Genomic DNA, 21,337 nt, shown 5'->3' with positions numbered 1-21,337 from the left:
GGTGGTATTGCACTGTAAAAGATTTCGACGCCGAGCTTGAAATGAACTTTTTCATCGATAGCTCTATTTTCATTTTTTTTCTGCTGAGTGCCTTTAAATTGGTGATTGTGAGTAGGGGCATTAGCCGGCCAGGATACCCGAGATTTCCCGCACAAATATCTTCATTAGAGGTTCAAAACTAGCGACAAACTCGCCAACACAATATTCACTTTCATAAATTGGGTAGGATAAGTTATTAAAAATTAAAAATGTAAAAATATTTACCCAAATTTTTTTATTATTATAACTTGTGAAAATATTGAATTTTTTTATAACAAAAGACCACAACAAAATAAGATTGTTGTCGTATGAAAAAAGAGAACATTTCCTCCCAAAGGATATACCATCTGGCAAGCTTAGACTTATTGGATTTTACAGCAAAAATCATTTAAACAGTGATATTTTTAATAAGTTTGTTTGAGATATGATTATGTCCCTTATATTTTTTTCTAAATGTACTCTAATAAAAACAAAAATAAAACATGGAAACAGTTCATAGTTGTTGAACAATAGGAGACACCTCCTATGAGATTCATCAATAATGTAAACTAAATTCGATATATGCATCATTATTTACCAACAGTACCCTGTACGAATATAAATTTGAGTCACTGTATACGAAACAAGGATGTGTGATTTGTAAACCCAAACCCAACGAAAAATCTGCCATTTTGGTTTCAAGATTCGTTTATTAGATTTTTGAAAATAAAAATCTCTTAGCGGTAGGTATCCTATTTACCACCATTTTCGCGTTCCGTTGAAAATGCTCTAATGATAAATTTGTACACTTTTTTAGTCTATGATGAGCAGAAACCTAAACCAGTAAGCGTTCAATCTCCTGTTGGATGGTGACGATTTGCGATTTGAGCTGGGAGCCCTCGTTGATCGTGACGGAACAGGCCACAATTGGCCGGGATACCCCGCAGGCCCGTCCCAGGGCTTGCTTCGAGCGGACAAAGACATAAGGGACGTTTTTGTCCTCGCACAATAGCGGCAGATGGAGGATGATTTCCAGCGGTTCCGCATCGGCTGCCATCACGATGAATTCCGACAGGCCTCGGTTCAGCGTTTTGGTGGCCTCGTTGGCACCGCGGCGCAGCTGCTTGTAGTTGACCGCTTGCTGGATCAGGGTCATGATTTTCGAGGTCAGCGCCTGGTCCGCTAGCGGATAGGCCTTCGGGTTCACTTCCTCAGTCTAGAATGGAAACGTGTGTTTTAGCGAGGTTATGTTTACGTATAGAGAACGAAAAGTTTTTAGGAGACCGTACCATGTTTAATCCTCACAATCATTTAAAACGACTTACCATTTTGATGAGAACAATGCAAACGTTACTTGATGAGAGTGGGAAATTAGGAAGATTTTTCAGAGCAAACTTTTTTCAATTCAAAGCCTCGGCATGTAGCTTCATTGGCCGCCTTCCGAGCAATGTGTGTTTACCTCGTGGGGCGCGTCGTCTTGCACTGTTACCCACTGGCTGTCTGTCAAACGAGAATATTGGTGTTCGACGCACAGGTCGAACTATAAAAGGAAGTGAACACTGCCCTGGATGGGTATGGGAATTGAAATATTTCAAACACGGAAGCACCCTTACGAATTTCTACACTGAGAACAACTGTTCGGATCATTTCGGTTCAAACAAATCAGACCGTTTTATTAATAGCCCGCAGCTGAAAAGTACAATACGTGTGCATTTTTTGAAGTGCGTTTGAGTTAAAAACTCAATCGATTGATTACCACCCGCTAGTGACCAATCGATCAGGATTTCAGCGTAAACGCATATGCATCAGCTATGGATCAATGCACGAGTTCACTATTTGACGTATGAGCGGTGCCATGTTATTTATGTGGCCATGGTAACGAATGAATTTGGCACCGCTCAAACGTCAAATTAGTGAACTCGTGCATCGGTCCATACAATTTTACCACAGATGTTGTTTTCCCGTGTAGATTTAAAACGCCTTGCGAAAAGGCCTGTAGTATCAAATTAGCGTGCATACACGCTACACGGTGGTTTGCGAATACTCTTAAATGGGTGCAAATTTACCCATTTTCAAATAGCACACATTTCTATACAGTACCAGAACAACGGCCTAACTGACAAATGTAAACAAATTGAGTTTTATTCACCTTACAGTTTATTTGATAAACTACAATCATATACTGCACAACTGTTTCTTGAAAATAACGTTGTCAATTTCGCCCACTTTCCCCCCTGCGGTAACCGGGCGCATTTGCGATTGAGTGTGGCAGCAGGGCGCATTTAAAACTGAGTGTGCAGAAGGTCGATAGTGAAGAAGGTTCGTGTGAAAGAGCGTAGCAAAACGGCGAAGCTGATGATAGTCAACCCAGAAGGATGAGGTAGAAAGGCGCAATCGCTGCTGTCAAACTGAAGGAGACGAAAAACCGAGGGGCGCAACAATCCTCAATTTTGATGAATGGCGCATGATGCTTTTTTATTTATTTTAACATGTTGTTCATAATATGAAAATAAATCAAATGGTTTATTGCAAAAGTAATATTGTAATGGATCATACAAAAATGCATCATGCGATTAAATCGATCGGAAACATAATATAGAATTGAAATTATATCCGCTGAACTTCAAACCGATTTTACTGACAATCTATTAGTGTTCACATTCGCCCTAATTCTGACTCTGTATTGATTTCTGTCATAAAATGGGTGAATTGAGAAATGAAAAACGGGTAAATAAACACCCATTATGTTTTGGCTATTGCAGATTAAAAATGGGTATTTGAAAACTCATTTATGGGTGAATAAATAGTTAAAGCGAACATCCCATCGATGTGTTGTGCGCAGTACCGAAGATTGAGTATAATTTTCAATCTTTAAGTTCAATTTTCTATTTTGTAAATACAGCGTTGAAAAAGGGGTAAGTTATTGACCTATATAGCAATGTTAAAATTTTATTGATCTCAAACCACACAGACATTTCAGATTTTCCAGTTCTTCTGGCCTTGGTTCCAGCCGGCTGTAGCGAAATTCCAGAAACTGGCAGAATGGAGGAGCTTATATGTGAACAAAACATATGTGGGTTCATTCATTTATTTCATAACGCTGAAATTGGCCATTTTGGACACCCACCCACCCCCTTGTAACGCTTTTTGTATGAATGTTATTGAGTTTTTGTATGAGCCGTAACATCGCTAGGACACCCACCCACCCCCTCTAGCGTTATGAAATTTGTGAATGGGCCCTGTATGTTTTAATTTATTAAATTTGTAATATAATGTTCATTGTTTGTAATAAAAACAGTATTTGTATGGCATTGAGATTACGAAAATTTGCATTACCCTTCTAAAAATGGGTAAATTTTTACCCTTTTTATTCCGCAAGCGAGATTCACAAAAAGGGTAAAAAAATAGCCATTATGTGACAGAAGCCGCTTTTACTCGTTAAAGAGTAAACTTTTGGTGAACTTTTTTACTCAAATATGGGTAAGTCTAATATGGGTGAAAAATAAAAAATATGTCAGCAAGCTGTGCCCGTCTGCTTGGAGTATTGGAGCAGTATGAGCCTACACGGAGAAAAGCGATTATACTAGTTAGCATGCATATTATTATTTTTCAAACATTTTCCTCATTTAATCGTTGCGATACTTAAAAAATATTCTCTGGATTATTATATCTTGTCATGCATTTTTCTTTTATATATTTTACCATGCATATGTAGTCACCCATGCTACTCTTTGGACTTTTGCAAAGTCAATCTCGTTCTGTTCGGTTACTTAATTCATGCTATTCAAGCAAGTCGCGTCGCGTTCATTAAAAAAATCATAATATTCACGAAAAGGTGCCTAAATACCTCGAGTATGGTTTCATCCTGTTCAGCAGCATGTGAAAACTCTTGGAGACAAAATAACAAACCAACCTCAAATAAAGGAAATCTTCCGAAGTTCCAGCGTGTCGTAAAACTGTACAAATTACAGCCGAAAAATCTGTTGGAAGGTAAGTTGGCTGGCTATAATATTTAAACCATTCAGTAAACGTGATATGAAACCTTTTCAGTTGATTTTGTTTTGATTGTTGAAATCCATCGCGATAATCGTGAAGAAATCGGAAAAAATTCGGGACACTATTCTGGAACTGAATTTACCGAGCATAATGGATTTTGCGAAATCGAAGTGGCATTGCGCAGGAGACCGGATCAGTCAATGTCGGGAAGCAAAATAAATTTGAAAAAGCAGCTGTAAATAGTAGCAATATAGACCAGTTCCTTATAAAACTAATAAATGTGTTGATAATAATATAAGAAACAGCTTCCGATTATTTTTGTTTACATCGACCGAACTAAAATGGCTATTTATAAACAGTTTATAGGATAATAGAGCTTTATAGATTGGTTGCTTAATATCCAAAAATACATTGACCGAAATAAAAACCGTTTATACTAGCAAAGCTTATTACGCCGATATGCATCACAATGAGTGAATAGATCGAATATGATTTTAGTATGATATTTAAGCCAACTAGTATAGGGTCCTAAAGCCCTGTCCAAATTTTAGTGCCAAACGCTTAAGTTTAGGCCAATAACACATGTTTACTCAATTTTCTAATGTTTTCCGTTGGTTTGAGTCCAAAAAACATTTTTTTAGATTTTGTCACACTCCTTGGCTTAAACTCAAATTTTGGGTGTATTTTGTTTTCCGTGTCCCTTCCGAAATGTCAGATAGGAACAACCCCAGTGGTAAAACTAAAACCCTTGTGGTGTTTTGGTCGACTAAGCGAACGTCAAACATGATCTTAAGTGTCAAGGTTCATTTATGGACCCAATTTTTAAATTAAAGTTTAAACAAGATATAGCCGTTATTTGAGCGGGAAATATTGCTAAAGTAGTTGCAGTAAAATGCTCTTTCGTGTTATTGAATAAAAACAAGATTTCATTAAAAATTTTAGGACCCAATTCTATTTTCTTAGCGTGTATGCATGCTATAAAACGTTTGACTTTTACTGTGCGTCCTGTTTTCAAGTTGCCCGTGAGAGAGAGCGAGACATCACCAACACACGGCGCACAGTAAAAGTCAAGAGAACAAAAGAATTTATGGCACGCGCAGAGGCTCATACTTGGAATGAGGTGACGGAATATTTATTTTTTACTGAAAGTAAGTAAACCAGAATCGTATATAAGTGTCCATTGTGTAAAGTATATTTTTTCAGACATTATTCAGGCCAAAAATAATTTTGCGCGGCTACCATCTCAATACTGCGACCGAAAGTTTTCGAAGCCGGTGCACTCGCCGGAACCAGTGACCCAACATGAGCCAACCATTTTACCAGCAACATCGCAATTCTACATAATTATGTCGGTTTCTATTGTTTAAATTATGCTATTTCAATAAAGCTATAACAATAGTTCATAATGCAGTTGTTTTTTTTTTTTTTTTTTTGATAAATTAAGCAAATATGCTATAGCTGACATTTTGTTGAAAAGAGAAAACAATTACTCATATTTGGGTTTTTTTTCTATGATTTTTCTTGCAAACAATGTACCTATTTAGGGTTTGTTCACATATTTCATAACGCTGAAAATGGTAATTTTCAACACACACCCACCCCCTTATAACGCTTTTTGTATTAATATTTCACAAATTTTGTATAAGCTGTAACATCACGACGACACCCACCCCCTTCAGCGTTATGAGGTATCAGCCACAGAGAAACAGACGTAACACTTAGAACAAATCACGATCAAAATCATAGTCGCGAAATCATGTACGCCCAATGCTAAAAACACTGTAGTTGGCCGATGGACCAACAGGTGGCGGTAGTGTGTAAACGTCAAACACGAACAAAAACAACGCGAGCGCTGCGGGTGGTCAAATGACCACCTACCCAATATTTGAACCGATCGTTAAAAAGTTGGTCGGTGGACAGCGATGAGAGTGTGACGTCTGTTTGTCTGTGTATCAGCCGTTAACCTATTTATGAGTAAAATCACTTTACCCATAAAATGAGTGTGTGCACTTTTTGGCGATTATGGGTAAACTTTACTCATATTTGGGTAGACTGATCTTAGCGTGTAGGTCGAACTGAGCTCACCCCGCGCGCTCCCGTCGGTGTGGCTGGCAACCCTGCTGACAAACAGAATAAGGCAATCTGACGTTTAATCGCCTTTCTCTTTCCAGCATACGCACGCTTATGGATTGTTTTCATACACGCTCGTTCAAATCTACTCAAAAGAGAGTAACTTTGACTCACTTTTGAACTTTCATACTAGCTGTCAAAAGTGAGTAACTTTATTTTATCAAAGTGAGTAACTTGTTACTCAATTATGAAAGAAAACGACCTTACTCACTTTTGAGTAAACACTAACATATTTGACTCACTTTGTAACTGTCAAACACTTGTGAAAATTTCAGCTTCCAAGATTAGGAGTAAATATCGTTGTAAGAAAATGTATTAGTAGTAAAACAAGTGCTTAAAACCTGTATAATTACCTAAAACGAATCATGCAAGTTGTGCAATAGTTGATACATTGTTACTGTTGTTATTAATCCGCTATCAAGTGAAGCGAGATCGGAGTTTTTGAAAGTAACCAAGTCCTGGTTTTGCCCGAACAACCGCAAGAGACAAGTTTATACACAGTAAGTTTTACCGTCATACATTTTTTTATTGAACTAATAGCAATTCTTTACAGTCTTTCCGGAAATGCTACTGGCTCGGTCTAACATCCGGATCAACATCCAGCGAATGAATGTTTACCGGAAGAACATTGAGTGCTTTAATGCGCAGCAAAATCGTTAATTTCTGGTAAACACGGCCCACAGTTTACTGCGAACCTTTAGGTTTTCTTCCCGCTGGAAGTTGCCGCGTGACATCATCGTAAATTAATCCCCCAGGATCCCCCTCCGGGGATCCATTCCAGAGAAGCGAAAAAATTGGACACAAACATCACAATTTTATTATTTACTTGTTATATAATGTACTATTTATGTATGAGATAATAAAATAAATGTTATGTCTTTCGATTTTTTTTTCTGATTCTATTTATAAATAAAAATAATAAATTTATTTCCAAAATGTTATTTCTAAAGTGAGTGACATCTACTCACTTTCGCAAATTGTGGATAAAACGAAGTGAGTAAGTGTTACTCTAATTTTGACATTTGACAGTGTTACTCTAAAGTGAGTAACCATGGCTTTACTCACTTTTGAGCAGTTCCACTTTGTTCCGAAGTGAGTCGAAATCTACTCACTTTTGAGTAGATCTGAACGAGCGTGTACGGAAACCGTTTCCGTATGAAGACAACAAACAAAAAATCCCATTTGATCTTGTTGCTAGAAAGAGAAGGGTGCGATAGCCTTATTTCCATTTCATAATAATTTTTTTTTTTATAAAAATCAAGACGAAACGCAGTTGCGCTTTGTGTAAGTAGGCTGCTGCGGTTTTGAAGTGAAATTTTCGTCCAAAAATAGTAGGACGATAAATAATTTTACGGAAAAATGGATTCCGGCACCGAGTTCCGCTCGCTGGACGATGCATTGAAGAACCTGGAACCGATGGTGAATCCCGTCCGACAGTATCGTAATCGGAAGCAACAACAACAGAAGAAGAAGAAGTGGAAGGAAAATTACAATGGCGGAGCTACAGAGGAACAAGTAGATCACGGAGGGGACACAAAACTGGCCGATGTCCTGAGCAAGATAACCAGTGTGAGTAGCAGCGAAAAGGTCGACCGAACCAAGCTGATCCGGACTTACAACGTAAAACTGCGCCTCAAGAAACCCTGCCTGTACAAATGCTTCGATTGTGACGTTTGTTTCACGAATGCCGACTTTTTGGAACTGCACGAAAAGTCCCACGGCGGAATTACGGCGGACACGTCTTCCGGTGGATCGTCCCGGAACGAAATCGATCTGCAGCAGGAGCAATCGTTGGACGAGTCGGAAATGATCGTAAAACAGAACGCTTGGTTCGTCGGGGAAGATTTTGACGAAAGCGATGAACAAAATGGCGATGATGATGAGGAGGAGGAAGGAACGATCCAATTGGATTGCACCGTTGAGGAACGGGAGGACAACTTCGACATCACGTTCGATCGGACCAAGTGCGAGAAAACCTACACGGTCGTGAAGTACAAGGTCCGGAAGGATCCGGTCGGGAAATGCGAACTGTGCGAGCGGTTGTTCTACACGGTGGAAACGCTCCAGCAGCATCGGTTGGAACACGAACGGTTCCTGAACTTTGAGGCCATCGAGCCACAGATTGACATCGACTCGCCGAGCATCGAAGAAAGCACGCTGGTGCTGGACGAGAGCTTCTATCGAGCCGAAACGGAGGTGAGTGAACGTGCTAAAACTAAATTGTAAACGAGTTTTGACTGTCGATCTCGGCTTGCGACGCAGATTCAATTAATTGGTGCTTTCTGTATGGGATTGTACACAAATTATGTGACGCTAAATTTAGACTTTTTTGACCCCCCTCTGTCACGTTTTTTGTATGAGTCCTTCGAAAATGTTCTACACAACAAACCGTGAACAAATTTTTCTGGTGTAATTGTAATTGTAATTGTAATTTTATTGATCACGGTATCCTATCAGTGGGTCCTATAACACTTCCCCGAATACCATTACCCCGAAAACTATCTCCCCGAAAACCAGTACCCCGAAATCCATTACCCCGAATGCAACGTTACCCCGAATGACACATTACTCCGAAAACCAGTTCCCCGAATGCGACACTTCCCCGAAAGTCAGTGATGCACATTAAGAAAATTCTTCAAAGACGCTCGCGAATTTGAGCCAAAAATTCCATCTTTCTCGTTCTATGTACCGTTTTGCTTCGAATTGCCGGACGCTTCGAAATCCGGACACTCTTGAGGAATTATTAGATTTTAGTAGATTTAATGCGTGTTTTACCAAAACTTTTTTATGTAGATCGATAGTTACGTTTGATGAGCTCATTTAAATGTTAACTGCATCAAAGTAGCCTGGGAATTGATAAAATTAATAAATAAAATTGAATTGCTTGTCACCTGCAGTGCAAATTTTGTTTGCTACAAGGCCCCATGCTAAGAATAACAGCTGAGGCGATATTTGTGTTTTAAATGGGTGAAGTGTGTCGGAGCTATTTTTGATGCATCTAATATATAGCTTTGTGTTGATTGGTGCTTACGAAGATTTGTAGTGATGGAAATATGTGCAGAACTAACTATTTAATTGCATAAACCTCTGTGTCCGGATTTTGAGGCATGCAAAATTGTTGATTCAAAAGCCGGACATTTGTAGAAGTTAAGCTTAATTCGATGTGATCCTCTCCCGGTAGTGCTTTTATTTTATATATTCCACAGTGTTATAACCTCCGGTTTGAACTGTTTAACCGATTCCGGTGTTTATTAGAACTTTTGAGAGCAAGATTATTATTTTAATGATGTTGTGTTGTTGTGTGATGGACTTGTCCGACTACCAATAGACACCTCCCACAAATCGGAAGAAAAATCAATCCTTTTGGCGTTAAACCTTAGCAAATCGTATGGCTACAGAGGTTCAATCGACTATTATTAATCTCTAATATACTTGTTTATCTGAAAATAAGAATTAATGTTGTGTCTGAGTGTCGACTTAAAAAATAAATGGCAACTGGAATGAGCCGTAGTGCTTGTGGATGGGTAAAGATTTGCTTGCTAGTTTCTTTAGTATCGTGGATTTGAAGCGTTTTTATAGTTTGCACTAAGAGAATATCTTAATTTTTAAGGTTTAGTTAGTTCTAGATTTCATTACATAGATATTAACGTAAAATGTATGAAGATTGAAGTGTCCGGAAATTCGAAGCAAAAGTGTCCGGAATTTGAAGCCAACTTAAATCAGTGTCCGGATTTCGAAGCAAGAGATAAGTATAAATTTTACTTATTTTTCCAATTTTTATGCTATAAATTTCTATTTCATATAACAAATCATCAATTGGAAATGACAAGCTTTAAGCCTCATCAAATTATTTTACGTTCATTCATGAATTTGTAAGAGAAATCTTACTTTCAAGTTACTGTCGTCCTTAGGTGTCCGGATTTCGAGTCAAAACGGTACGACAAGCGAGGTTTTCCTGGCAGTGTTAAAATAATTGTCGGCGTAATAACTACTGTGGTACTTGTGCACTTGACAGATTGAATGATAATCATCATTTTTGTACAGCATGGCCTACTCAGCTATATACATAACTACCACATCTCCTTTTCTATAATGAGAGATGGTCTTGTAGAACATTAATTATTTTTTCAGCGATTTTCAACGTCGTTCCTGCGTATAATCATTCAGATCAATCCTGTGGTCGCTCTCTTTTATGCACGTTAAGATGAATATTTGCAATTTTTATTGAGCACGTAGGTCTCTTTTTCATGAATTTTTCACTTGCTCCTTTACTCATCTTTTTCCTTCAATGGGAAATTTATTTACCATAGAAACCCGAATTTATATTCGGTTTTGACATCCGTATCCTTTTCTACCTCTTTGATGGTGCGGTCAAATTTTCAAATTTTCTTCTACGTTCCTTGAGTCCATTTTTGCCTTTTCCTGATGGATTTTCATCCGCTCTTTAGGCATTTCCCTCCATTGAGGCGAGATATGCTTGCCTTCTCCGGTAGGATTTTCATCCTCCGTTAAGGCGTTTCCCTTCATTGAGGCGAAACATTCTTGCCTCCTCCGGATGGATTTTCATCCACCGTTAAGGCGTCTCCCTCCTTTGAGGCGAGACTTTCTTGCCTTCTCCGGGTGGATTTTCATCCACCGCTAAGGCATCTCCCTCAATTGAGGCGAGACTTTTCTTTTTCCCTCGAGTCTGATCCGATGAGATTCTATCTTTCGGAAAATCAGACGTTTATAGTTACCCTTTATAGATGCCTTGAAATCTATTCTGATCCAACTTCCGACTGGTTTATCCGCTGTTCTTGGGTTCTTGCTCGTCGCCAATGTGGTACTTGTGCACTTGACAGATTGAATGATAATCATCATTTTTGTACAGCATGGCCTACTCAGCTATATACATAACTATCACAACTACTAACATTTCTATCAATATTTTTTTATTCTTTCAATAATCGGCTGTTCTTTCGAGGTTGTATAATGCCAGTGTGAACGTTTTAACCAATGATTTTCCCTTCTTTGAGTTGTACTGTATGAGTTAAAGTTTGAGCGATAGCTGCAAAAAAAAATCGACTGACACAATTGTCTTGAGCAAAAATCAAAGTTGACAGTGACTTCAGGCGGGCGACCTTGAAAATAAGCTCCTGCATTACTTGTCTGTATTAAATCTTGTAGGTATTACAACTTCCATCAAGGGAATCGTTCTTCTTTTAATTATCGGCTATTCTTTCAAAAGTTGCACTTGTAAAGTGATTATCGGCATCATAATATTTAACGTTTCCATCAATGATTTTTTCTTCTTTTATCATCGGCTGTTCTTTACCGATGCATTTTTTAAATTGTTGTCAGTATAATATTCTAGTGCCATTCCAGAATATGTTGAACATCAATTATGCATTACCATCAAAAAATAAAACGCTTTTGAAATAGGGCGGTAGAGGTCTCTAACGCGGAGACGAACCAGCCACTGGCTGAAAGTCTCCTTAATAAAGATAAAAAAAGGTCTCTAACATTAACATGCGAAAACGAAATCCGTATCAGCGTTATTAGCAGTTCGAAAAATGTCCCAATGAATCTGTGAACACAGCTATCCTCACAAAATTAAGTGCATGCCTGTGAGTGAGATTTTGAGCTTTAAAGAATAGCTGTTGATTAAAAGAAGAATAAACCATTGATAACAAGAACACGAATTCAAATAAAAATCAAGTTGTAAATTGTATTCCATTAGTGGCTTCCAGGCTAGCACCGTTATTTAATATCATTGAGTAAAGTATATTTTGAAGTAGGGAACACTTCGTCATATCCTGCTTTTTACGCTGGCTTTTTTTTTTCTGTTCGGAACATAAACCACTGCGACCAATATTTGATCTATTGTAGTATATCCCGTGTCCTTTGTGTAGTGCATGTCGTTTTACTTTGTCACTATCGAGAAGTGATAAAGCATTCGGTTTTCTTACAGTTGTAATTCCTAACTTGATCACAGGAAAGGATTCTAACTGAAAGGTTCCTACCCTTCGAAGAGTGTGGTGCATGCACTCTCCACAGGCGCGCCCCTTTATCAGGCAAAATCGGATCCCTCGATAAAGCCAAGAAATTACACCGATATTGTCCATGCATCAGAATCCTAGTCCTTACTTCTTCAAACTAGAGAACAAAATAAATAAAAGATTAGAAAACAAATTGTTGAATTCGACACATTTTTTTTTCCTTGTCTCAAGATCATTCTCGGCAACTGGGAAAACCGAGACTTGTCACTTTCAACAAGGTTTAAAATGTAACAAGGACTAAAAGTGTTCCTTTGATTACTATAACATCCTGTTCTCTTCGTTTGAAGCAGTCAGGACTAGGGTTCACTGGTAGATCTTTACCCCATAACGCACCACGAAAAGGTGATCTACCCGCGTTATGGGTCGCTGGCTTACTATAAACTTTGAATTACCCCTTTCTGACATATCTTGGCAACACTATAATTTTTATGGTTGGATCTAAGCAAGCTTTTTTAAAGTTGAAATTTTTCTGTTGACAATAAAGAAATGTCAAAAATTTGCAGTTCTGATTTTAGAAAATGGATATCTATAAATAATGCTTTGATTATTTCAGGTTGAAAAACATAAGTGGCAGAGTTAATGGTTCGGATGGTTGTTGGAGAGAAAAATTAGCATTACCAACAGTGTTGTGAAGTTAAAATTAATTTGGAAATGATTTCTCTATAGATCTATACCAGAGAGAGCTTCGAAGCATTTGGGCTGCTTGCTGCTAGCTGGGGGAGAAAGCAGCGAAATTAAATACACTGCCGCGCTGCTACGGAAGCTGAATGCGCCTAGCATACAGTGAATGGGAGATGTCGTTGCGGTGTGACCGAACACTACGTGTGCCAGTAAACTAACCTAAAAATTTGGAGGAACGAGAAAATCAACTATGACCTATCCCAAAATATGTCACCCAAAAAAATGTTGGACAAAGCCACTTATGTTTGAATGTTTTGAATGTTTAAGCATAATGCGTGATGTATTAATTACGCTGGACATTAGTGGCGTAGACAAGGACAAGAAAAACTCCTTGAACATCTCGGTACAGACAATTTGCATGGATTACAAAATTTTGGCGGCCCGCCTTTTCTGGTCGTAATCGAAAATTCAGAACAGCCGATCTTATTTCTTTCAATTTTGTTTCTATTTCTATTGGTTTGGTGTAGCAAATTTTCCCATTTATAGATTTTTGGTCCTACGGTGCCTAAAACGATAAAATAAGAATTATTTACTGATAAGTTTTTAATAAATTGCCAGCTGGTAGAAATGGTGGCCGATAATAAATACAGTGAAAATTTTTGACATTTCAATAAACAATCTGAGATCACTGCCTACTAAGATCAAACCATAAAATCTGTAGACAATAAGTGCCAAAATCAAATCACCCCCTGCAGTTTTATAGCTAGCGTAAAAAGCTGGATAGAGGAGGAGTTTTTTTTTTTACTTCCGAATCTTTAGATTCCTTTTGTCATATACATTAGCGACAATTTGATAGACAATGACCTCCAACGAACAAGAGAAGACGTGCTTAACCTCAACCAATTATTTAAAAAAAATATGTATTTGTCGCATCTTCATTTTGAATTTTTCGGGGCAAGAAAATTCGGAGTTATGGTCCATTCGGGGAAATGGTATTCGGGGTAACGGACTATTCGGGGTAATGGATTTCGGGGTATTGGTTTTCGGGGTACTTGACCATTCGGGGTATTGACTTTCGGGGTGATCCATTTCAACTAAAGTCACTTTTTTCCACTATTTTGAGCTAAATTTTCGGGAGAAAATTATGAATCGGCCTTTGTAATTTAAGCTAAGTTTTAAGTTAGCAGGGTGTCTACTACCTGGTAAAACCTGGAATTATCAGGGAATTTTATTCAACCTGGAATTATGGCAGAATATGTCCTTTTTGTAAACAAATTTTTTTCAATTAAAAAAACTTTCGGCTGCGCCGCTATTACAACACTACTTGAGATATTCAGTCAATTAATTATTAGTTATTTTGATTATTTCGAATAAGACTTGTTTAAATAAGGAAGTAGGACTTAGAATTGCAAAAATGGAAAAGGCAAGTACGATTCCCAGTTCCATATGAAATAAATAATTTTATAGGAAAAGATTAAAGCTTACAACAGGTACGAAAAATAGTATATTCCAGGAAAGCAGATCTTTTGTAAGGCTTGGATAATAGTTCAATGCATATCTCTAAAAAGTGTTTATTTTTAGTTAAGGTCTCCAAAGATATTATAATCAATATGGTATCTACAGCCACTTTTTTGCCTTAACCTTGTCTTTCCCATGGTAGCTCCAGAGCTCCATTAATTTTTGACGAACTTGAAGCAAACCGAACCAGAGGAATGCTATTAGATTATGATTCTATACTTTCCAAAGTCAACTAACTTTTTGAATTGTAAAACTATTGGTAACCAATCAAATTACTGTTGCAAAACAAGCAATAAAATTTAAGCTGGTTTTGAAAAAGTAGACTCTTTGAAAATGTTTCATGTTGTTTATTGAATTACTTTTTATAAAAACGCTTTTTTATAAAGAAACTGTCGATTGAAGTCGTCGGAAAGAGATAGTTAATCTGCTTGCAGTGAATTCTGGTGCAACATTCTAGAGGCTCCAGAGAAACCTTCAGAGACTATTACGTAACTATTTATCCAGAGATTCCTTCTGGAATAATTTCAAGAACTCCACCAAGAACGCCACCAGTTTTTAAATAGAAGCTTAGAGGAATTTCTTCTGAATTTGGTACTAAACATTTTAGAGCATTACTACGCTACTACCTCCAGTAATTTGCACAGAGATTACTCTGAAGAAAAAATCTCAGTATTTCCTCCAGATGTCTTTCCACTGATTCTTTCGCAGATTTCTCCAAGCGTTAATCCTAGTATTCTTCCCGCAGGTCTTAGAAAAGTTCTTCCCCAAAGGTTTATTGCAGAGTTTTCGAAAAAAATCGACTTTTTTACAAGAAACCCTACAATAATTCCTACGTCTTTTTATATTTAATCTAGGCATTTTTATAAGGATTCTCTCAAAAATTCATCCACAATTACTTTGCGGAATTGCTCAAGCTAGTTAAGCAAGTTTAAGTTATTATTGGATAAAATCTTTTCCCAAGAATTCCTCGATTGATGGCATCTGGGATTCATCTAGAAATTTCTCCAGCATTTTTTATTATCATAACAATTTATCAAGAAATAAATTCTTCAAGAATCCAAGAGATCTTTCAGAGATCATCGTAGGTATTCATCATTGTTACTCACACAAGTTTTTAGAACAAGATTTTTTTAGAAATTCTTCGCGGATTTTTCAAAAATTTTCACAAATAAATATTAATTTATTTCTTGACATTTCCCTGAAGACAACCCGACTAGTGGAAAGGGTTGTAACAGATTTTGTTACTCAGTTAGCGCATTTTTTCGAACAAAATATGTTATAATTTTGGCGGGTTAGTAGTTGAAATAACAACAAAATATAACACAATTCCTTCCACACTGAACAAAATTGATACAAAATCTGTTATAATTTAAGCAAAAATATTACACATGATGTTTTAAATCAAACAAAAATATAACTAATTTTGTTATATTCCATTACTGAATTATAACAAAATTTGTTATTTTCTTTCCTATATTTTTTAACAAATTGTGGAATAATTCAGTTTTAAAATGAAGCAAATTTGAAATAGTTTTTGTTATTATAACTGATTTTGTTTTAATTGTGTTATAATTTCCTTCATCACCTCAAAGTGCTTCTAACAAAAATTGAACAAAATTTGTTATTTGTAACAAATCTTGATACAATTTGGATATAATTTTGTATAAAAAAGAAAACATATTGAATTCATTAAGGTATCTAAACGATTCTTAGAAGAATTACATAAAAAGTTCGTAAAAATCACATAACAGACCCGTTAAAATTCGATTTTCTGTCATCATATTTTATTTGAAATATTGATTAATGCATAAAAATATTGATTTTACGAGGTAGAAGAGCTGGAGTTTAAATGGAAATGTGAAATGACAAAAAATTCAATTTTACAAATGTTCCAAATTCTTATTAAAATTTACAAAATAACATACTTTGGTAATATAAGACACAACATTTTGAAAAGATTGAAAATTTGCTAAAAAAGGATAATGTACGAAAATATTAACAATGAAGTTTAAAACAAATGTAGGCAATATCTTGTAATTTTGGATGCACAATAAAAATGTCCAAATATGGTACTCAACTAGACATACTACCTGCAGAAGATCATAAGGAATATTCCCTATCATATTTGATATTGATCGTAAAACAGTATACTAGAATTGAAGTAAAATTGATTATGACTTGATTTTCAAGTCACTTTTAGTCACTTTTTCGAAAATCGAAATGCACTTTTTAGTCACTTATTTCTCAAATCTGGTCACTAAAATAACTTTTTTCGGTGCCCACTTTTGCTACCAGCCCTGGTGTACACTTTTTATCAGGACAAGGAAAATCAAATATATTTGAAGAAAATCTACTTTTGAAACAACAAACATTTACGAATCACTAAATCATTTAGAAACTACGAAAAAGATTAAATGAAAAGTCAAGAGTTATTCTAGCCTAATTATTGCTTTCTTGAAGGCATTCAATCTTCGTTCTTGTTTGATTTCTATGAGTAGTCCATTCCAGCATATTGCGCCATTCACCAGTACACTGTAACTTCAGATTTTTGTAGATTTGAATTACCTGATTACGTGACCCGATCAAAAGTTTTTAACTAACAGGCTTACGTTGAATGAATGAATAAATTACAAATCGATCTTGGATTGTGTTTCAGGACAGTGATATAATGGAGACGAGTGACAGTGCTCTGGAGGTCGCTGGCAGGGTGGAATCAATCCGACAAGGTGGATTGCGTAACGGTGAGTGGAAACCGGCGACTCGTCGAGGCTCACCACCATATCGGATTCCTCCCCGGGAAGAAGTAGCAACCATCGAAGGGCGGTTCCAGTGTGAAATCTGTTCGAGGCGCTTTCGTTTCCGTCCGGCTTACAACGTGCACCTGCGAACCCACAGCAACAGCCGGCCGTTTCAGTGTGTCGAGTGCAACCGGAGGTTTATTTCCAGGACGAAACTGTTTCTGCATTCGTACGGACACAGCCGGATCCGAAGGGCAGCGTTGCGGTGCGATGCCTGCGGGGCCACGTTTGGTCGACCGCGTCAATTGTTGGAACATCTGCAGCAGAGACACGAGATGCCAGTTTAGAAATCAGGGGGTGAGTCATTTTTAGCCGTTGTTAGTTTAATTTAAATCCGATATCAAGAGTATTGTAAGCTTAGGGAAAGGCTCTTTAAAAGAGCTGATTTTTTTTAGTTTTAGTAGAGAAACACAGCAATTTAGGAGAAGGTGTACACAATACACCAAAGTCCCGTGGATTGAATGTTGATTGCATTGCGCTTACTCTTATCCACTGTTAGTGGAATTTCTGATTGTAAATCATAGCATCTTAGATGATCGCTTGTTGTTAAAACAAAACTACAAAACTGCCAGTCGATATACCCAGCTGTCCGAATATTAAACTTTATGTAAGTAAGTAGTTACGAAATTGAACTGGGTAGTAATAACGAGCTGTGCTATTCTGTTTTGTTTTTTATGTTATATTTGCCTTCTAAATATGAACATCAAACCCATGTATGATAGTTATTCTAATTCTAATCTACTGGTAGTAAACTGGAATTGTATTAAATTAACGTTAATCAATGTGCCATACGAAAATAATTCAATCATGATGTGATGAGAACGCGCATTCGTTTTCCTTCAATTCCACCAACTTCTGCTCCACTTAGAATTTGGTCTAATAAAATTAGTGAATTCTCCAGGAGAAGAAAAAACGTACACGTAATAAAGCACATCGTTTTGTAGGGGTCTACCCCGTTTGACATAATGCCATTTGGCATAATGGTCGTTTGGCATAATCGTCATTTGGCATAATAGCCGTTTGGCATAATTGTGAAAAACATTGAATTTGATCAAATTCCTTCCATCAAGGGAGAGGGTGTGGATAAACTGCTCGCGATGGTACATTCCGTAGTCAGTTATTGATAGGACATACTTCAAATCTTCATTTTTCAAGGAAACCGATATTCAATAAAGCCTTTTTTGAAATTGCAACATACATGACTTCCGGGGTCATTATGTCCTGGATATTACAGCGCATGTTCAACAAAAATGTGTCCAACACCTAAGTTATGTCATGTTGTTTGAAAAAAGAAGGAACATGATATTTTATGAGGCATCTTATGGTCCCGGATATTACTGTACCACTGTAGAATCTTCCTTTTCAAATTATGCCAAATGACCATTATGCCAAACGACTATTATGCCAAACAACTGTTATGCCAAACGACTTTATGCCAAACGACTGTATGCCAAACGGCATTATGCCAAATGGCATTATGCCATACGGGGTAGACCCGTTTTGTAGCACTTTTATTGAGCATTAATAGAAAAAAAAAATTTCATCAGCTTTTCAGTTTAGCTTTCAAATTTTTCGCTGAATTCCATCAACAAATTGTCACACGGTGTAAAAAAAAACTAGTGAAGAACAAATTACAAAAAATGAACAGATAACAACAGTTTGGTTTGACTGAAATAATTACGATATACTATCTGAAGGGTCTGAATGATAGAGATTTATCGCACATAATGCAATTTATCTGTCGCCGCCAGTGGCTACTTTTGGTCTCCGGTTAGGGGGTGTTGGGATGGGGATATTACTTTGCCGCGAATGATTACCTATTGACAGCAGTCATTTGTTGAGCAGCTTCAATGCTGTTAAAGCGTTTATTAATATTTACAATCATTTCATTCAATCTTAAAATTACTTACATTCTAGTGTACAATTCACGAGTCTGCAAAGCATCCACCTTCCAACTGACTTCTTTCCTCTTTCCAAACAACAAACAATTAAATTATCTACCCTCTCAAGTCAGTGTTGCCAGTTTCACAGCACCAATAATTCTCCACAACAGTCTCCCTCCCGTGAAACTGGTAACCGGTCTGAACAGTGATTGCTGTATTCACATGGAATGGCGATAATCTGGAAACAACACAATACTGGCGACCCGCAGTCAGCACTGTCGAACTGCCGTTCATTGTTCTTTCTCCGTCCGAATTGCTCATATAATATTATATAATATAACTTCAAACACCGTTATCGCAAATAACCTTTGTTTTTTCGACACTGCGTTTGTTTCTCTGCTGATGTACCTTCCAAACTGTGATTGCCTAGCCCGGTGATTTCCTCTGATCTCAATATGTTTGTAGGTAGGTAAATTCCATACACTGATCCAATCGTGTTGATCATTCTCGCCCTTGTTTTGCGCTTTTGCTGCTATCAGTAGGTGTTTCGTCCGAACAAAGGTGTCTCCCCCAACAAACTTCAATGATTTTAGTGTGCATATCCGTATTTTACATGTGCATATCCGTATTTTACAAAAGTTTTAACTCCCACCGACAGACACCACTTACTGAAAATTCTTCACCTCCACGATCTGCACATTATTGTTCAGTGTTGCCAGTTTCACAGAAAAATCCACCACAACAGGCTCCATTGTTAACTAATCCATAGGTGATTAGAATCATTGAAGATTGTTGGGATGGGGATATTACTTTGCCGCGAATGATTACCTATTGACAGCAGTCATTTGTTGAGCAGCTTCAATGCTGTTAAAGCGTTTATTAATATTTACAATCATTTCATTCAATCTTAAAATTACTTACATTCTAGTGTACAATTCACGAGTCTGCAAAGCATCCACCTTTCAACTGACTTCTTTCCTCTTTCCAAACAACAAACAATTAAATTATCTACCCTCTCAAGTCAGTGTTGCCAGTTTCACAGCACCAATAATTCTCCACAACAGGGGGATTTTGTTCGCCTTGGCTTTGGACTTTTTTTTTAATCAGAAGCTACTTTGTTCTCCGGTTAGGGAGACTGTTTTCAAAAATTCCTTATCCGGTTTCGGATTAGTGAGAACACTCTGGAATGATTTTTGAACTTAGTCTTTATTTGCAGTTTGTACAGTATGTATCTTAATCCTACATGTTTCATTTGTGAAGTGTAATATTGAGTTACAAAGTTGTTTCAAATGGAATTTTCCATATCCTTTTCGAGTCCTGGGATTTACAAATTGTGTCTTAATTCTGCTAGGAAAAAGGCTGAGACTTATTTGTCCCTACATGGGTTAATATTTTTCTATGTTTTACTCTTATGTGCTATGTCCCTTTCGAATCTGGGATTTTTCTTATTTCTTGGTCTATTTTTGTGGGGGACGGTCCAAATCCAAAGGAAGCGAAGGAATTCCTCTAAGTCGCAGAACGAGATCTAGTTTCCTAGATCCGTAAAAACTCTTTGACTATTCTCCCAAACAGGGAGCGGATTTGTATCTCTCGTAAAAAGTAGGGATTTCCTACCGGAGAGAGTCGACCACTTGTTTTGGAGTTCGGATATTTCAAAGGTAGTAAAAAAGTTCCTTGGAACTCGTACCTTTTTCAGTAGTGATCATGAACTGAAACTTGTATTGAAAACAACTTGCCTTAAATACTATCTGAAACTAATACAATTCGAGTTCGTTACAATACCAACGAAACTAGACTTCTATTCGATACATAATTATTCCAATAGGGCAAAAAACCTAATTCCTATCAAAAGGGAGAATGAGTCAGAACATTTTCTTCTCCCACATGTTCTTTTTTCTAGAAAATCTATGCTAGATTGTTTCCTTATCTTAACCACGCCTAATTATCATAACTATTCTATTTTCCTTTGCATCCTTCATCCTGACATCTCCCCGTCTCGTTAAAGAAAGAAAGAGAGAAAGGACGCACACAAATCTAAGACAGGTCACAAATTCTTATCTAAACATTTCCAGATTCTTGCAAGGCCTGTTTCTGCATCTTAGAATAACATCCTGTCGCTAAGGGTCTAAATTCATTAAGGCCCAAGTAAAAATGGTGCAAAAGTCAAAACTGAAAAAAGCAGTTTTCTCTTTTTAAATAGACAAATAGAAGAAACTAAAAACACACAGCCCTTTTATTTGCCAAATAAAAAGGCTGTGTGTTCTTATTTTCATTAATTTATTGTTTTAAAAGGAGAAAACTGCTTTTTCAGTTCTGACTTTTGAGCCATTTTTTC

General features: G+C 37.0%; 2 protein-coding genes across 2 annotated transcripts; one reads left to right on the top strand and one right to left on the bottom strand.

The window, feature by feature from the left end:
• Positions 1-708: 708 nt before the first annotated feature.
• Positions 709-1,510, bottom strand: LOC5577910 (NHP2-like protein 1 homolog). The gene is made up of 2 exons (XM_001656630.2): positions 1,344-1,510; positions 709-1,234 (listed from the first exon to the last, which is right to left on the bottom strand). Exons 1-2 carry the CDS (start codon positions 1,344-1,346, stop codon positions 854-856), a joined length of 384 nt encoding a protein of 127 aa, XP_001656680.1. The 5' UTR covers positions 1,347-1,510; the 3' UTR covers positions 709-853.
• A 5,822-nt stretch (positions 1,511-7,332) lies between these two features.
• On the top strand, positions 7,333-20,719 carry LOC5577909 (zinc finger protein 267). Its single transcript, XM_001656631.2, has 2 exons — positions 7,333-8,340; positions 16,978-20,719. Exons 1-2 carry the CDS (start codon positions 7,504-7,506, stop codon positions 17,404-17,406), a joined length of 1,266 nt encoding a protein of 421 aa, XP_001656681.2. The 5' UTR covers positions 7,333-7,503; the 3' UTR covers positions 17,407-20,719.
• The last annotated feature ends 618 nt before the right edge of the window (positions 20,720-21,337 follow it).

Source organism: Aedes aegypti, chromosome 2 (assembly GCF_002204515.2).
Source record: "Aedes aegypti strain LVP_AGWG chromosome 2, AaegL5.0 Primary Assembly, whole genome shotgun sequence".
Taxonomy (NCBI): domain Eukaryota; kingdom Metazoa; phylum Arthropoda; class Insecta; order Diptera; family Culicidae; genus Aedes; species Aedes aegypti.
The sequence above is the reverse complement of the archived record's forward strand: the minus strand, read 5'-3'. Positions and strand labels throughout refer to the sequence as shown.

Bases quoted from the DNA above. Each gene is read 5' to 3' on its own strand.
- LOC5577909 (XM_001656631.2), top strand. From the start codon at position 7,504: ATGGATTCCGGCACCGAGTTCCGCTCGCTGGACGATGCATTGAAGAAC. The intron at 8,341-16,977 runs GTGAGTGAACGT...ATTGTGTTTCAG, and splicing joins TCTATCGAGCCGAAACGGAG to GACAGTGATATAATGGAGAC.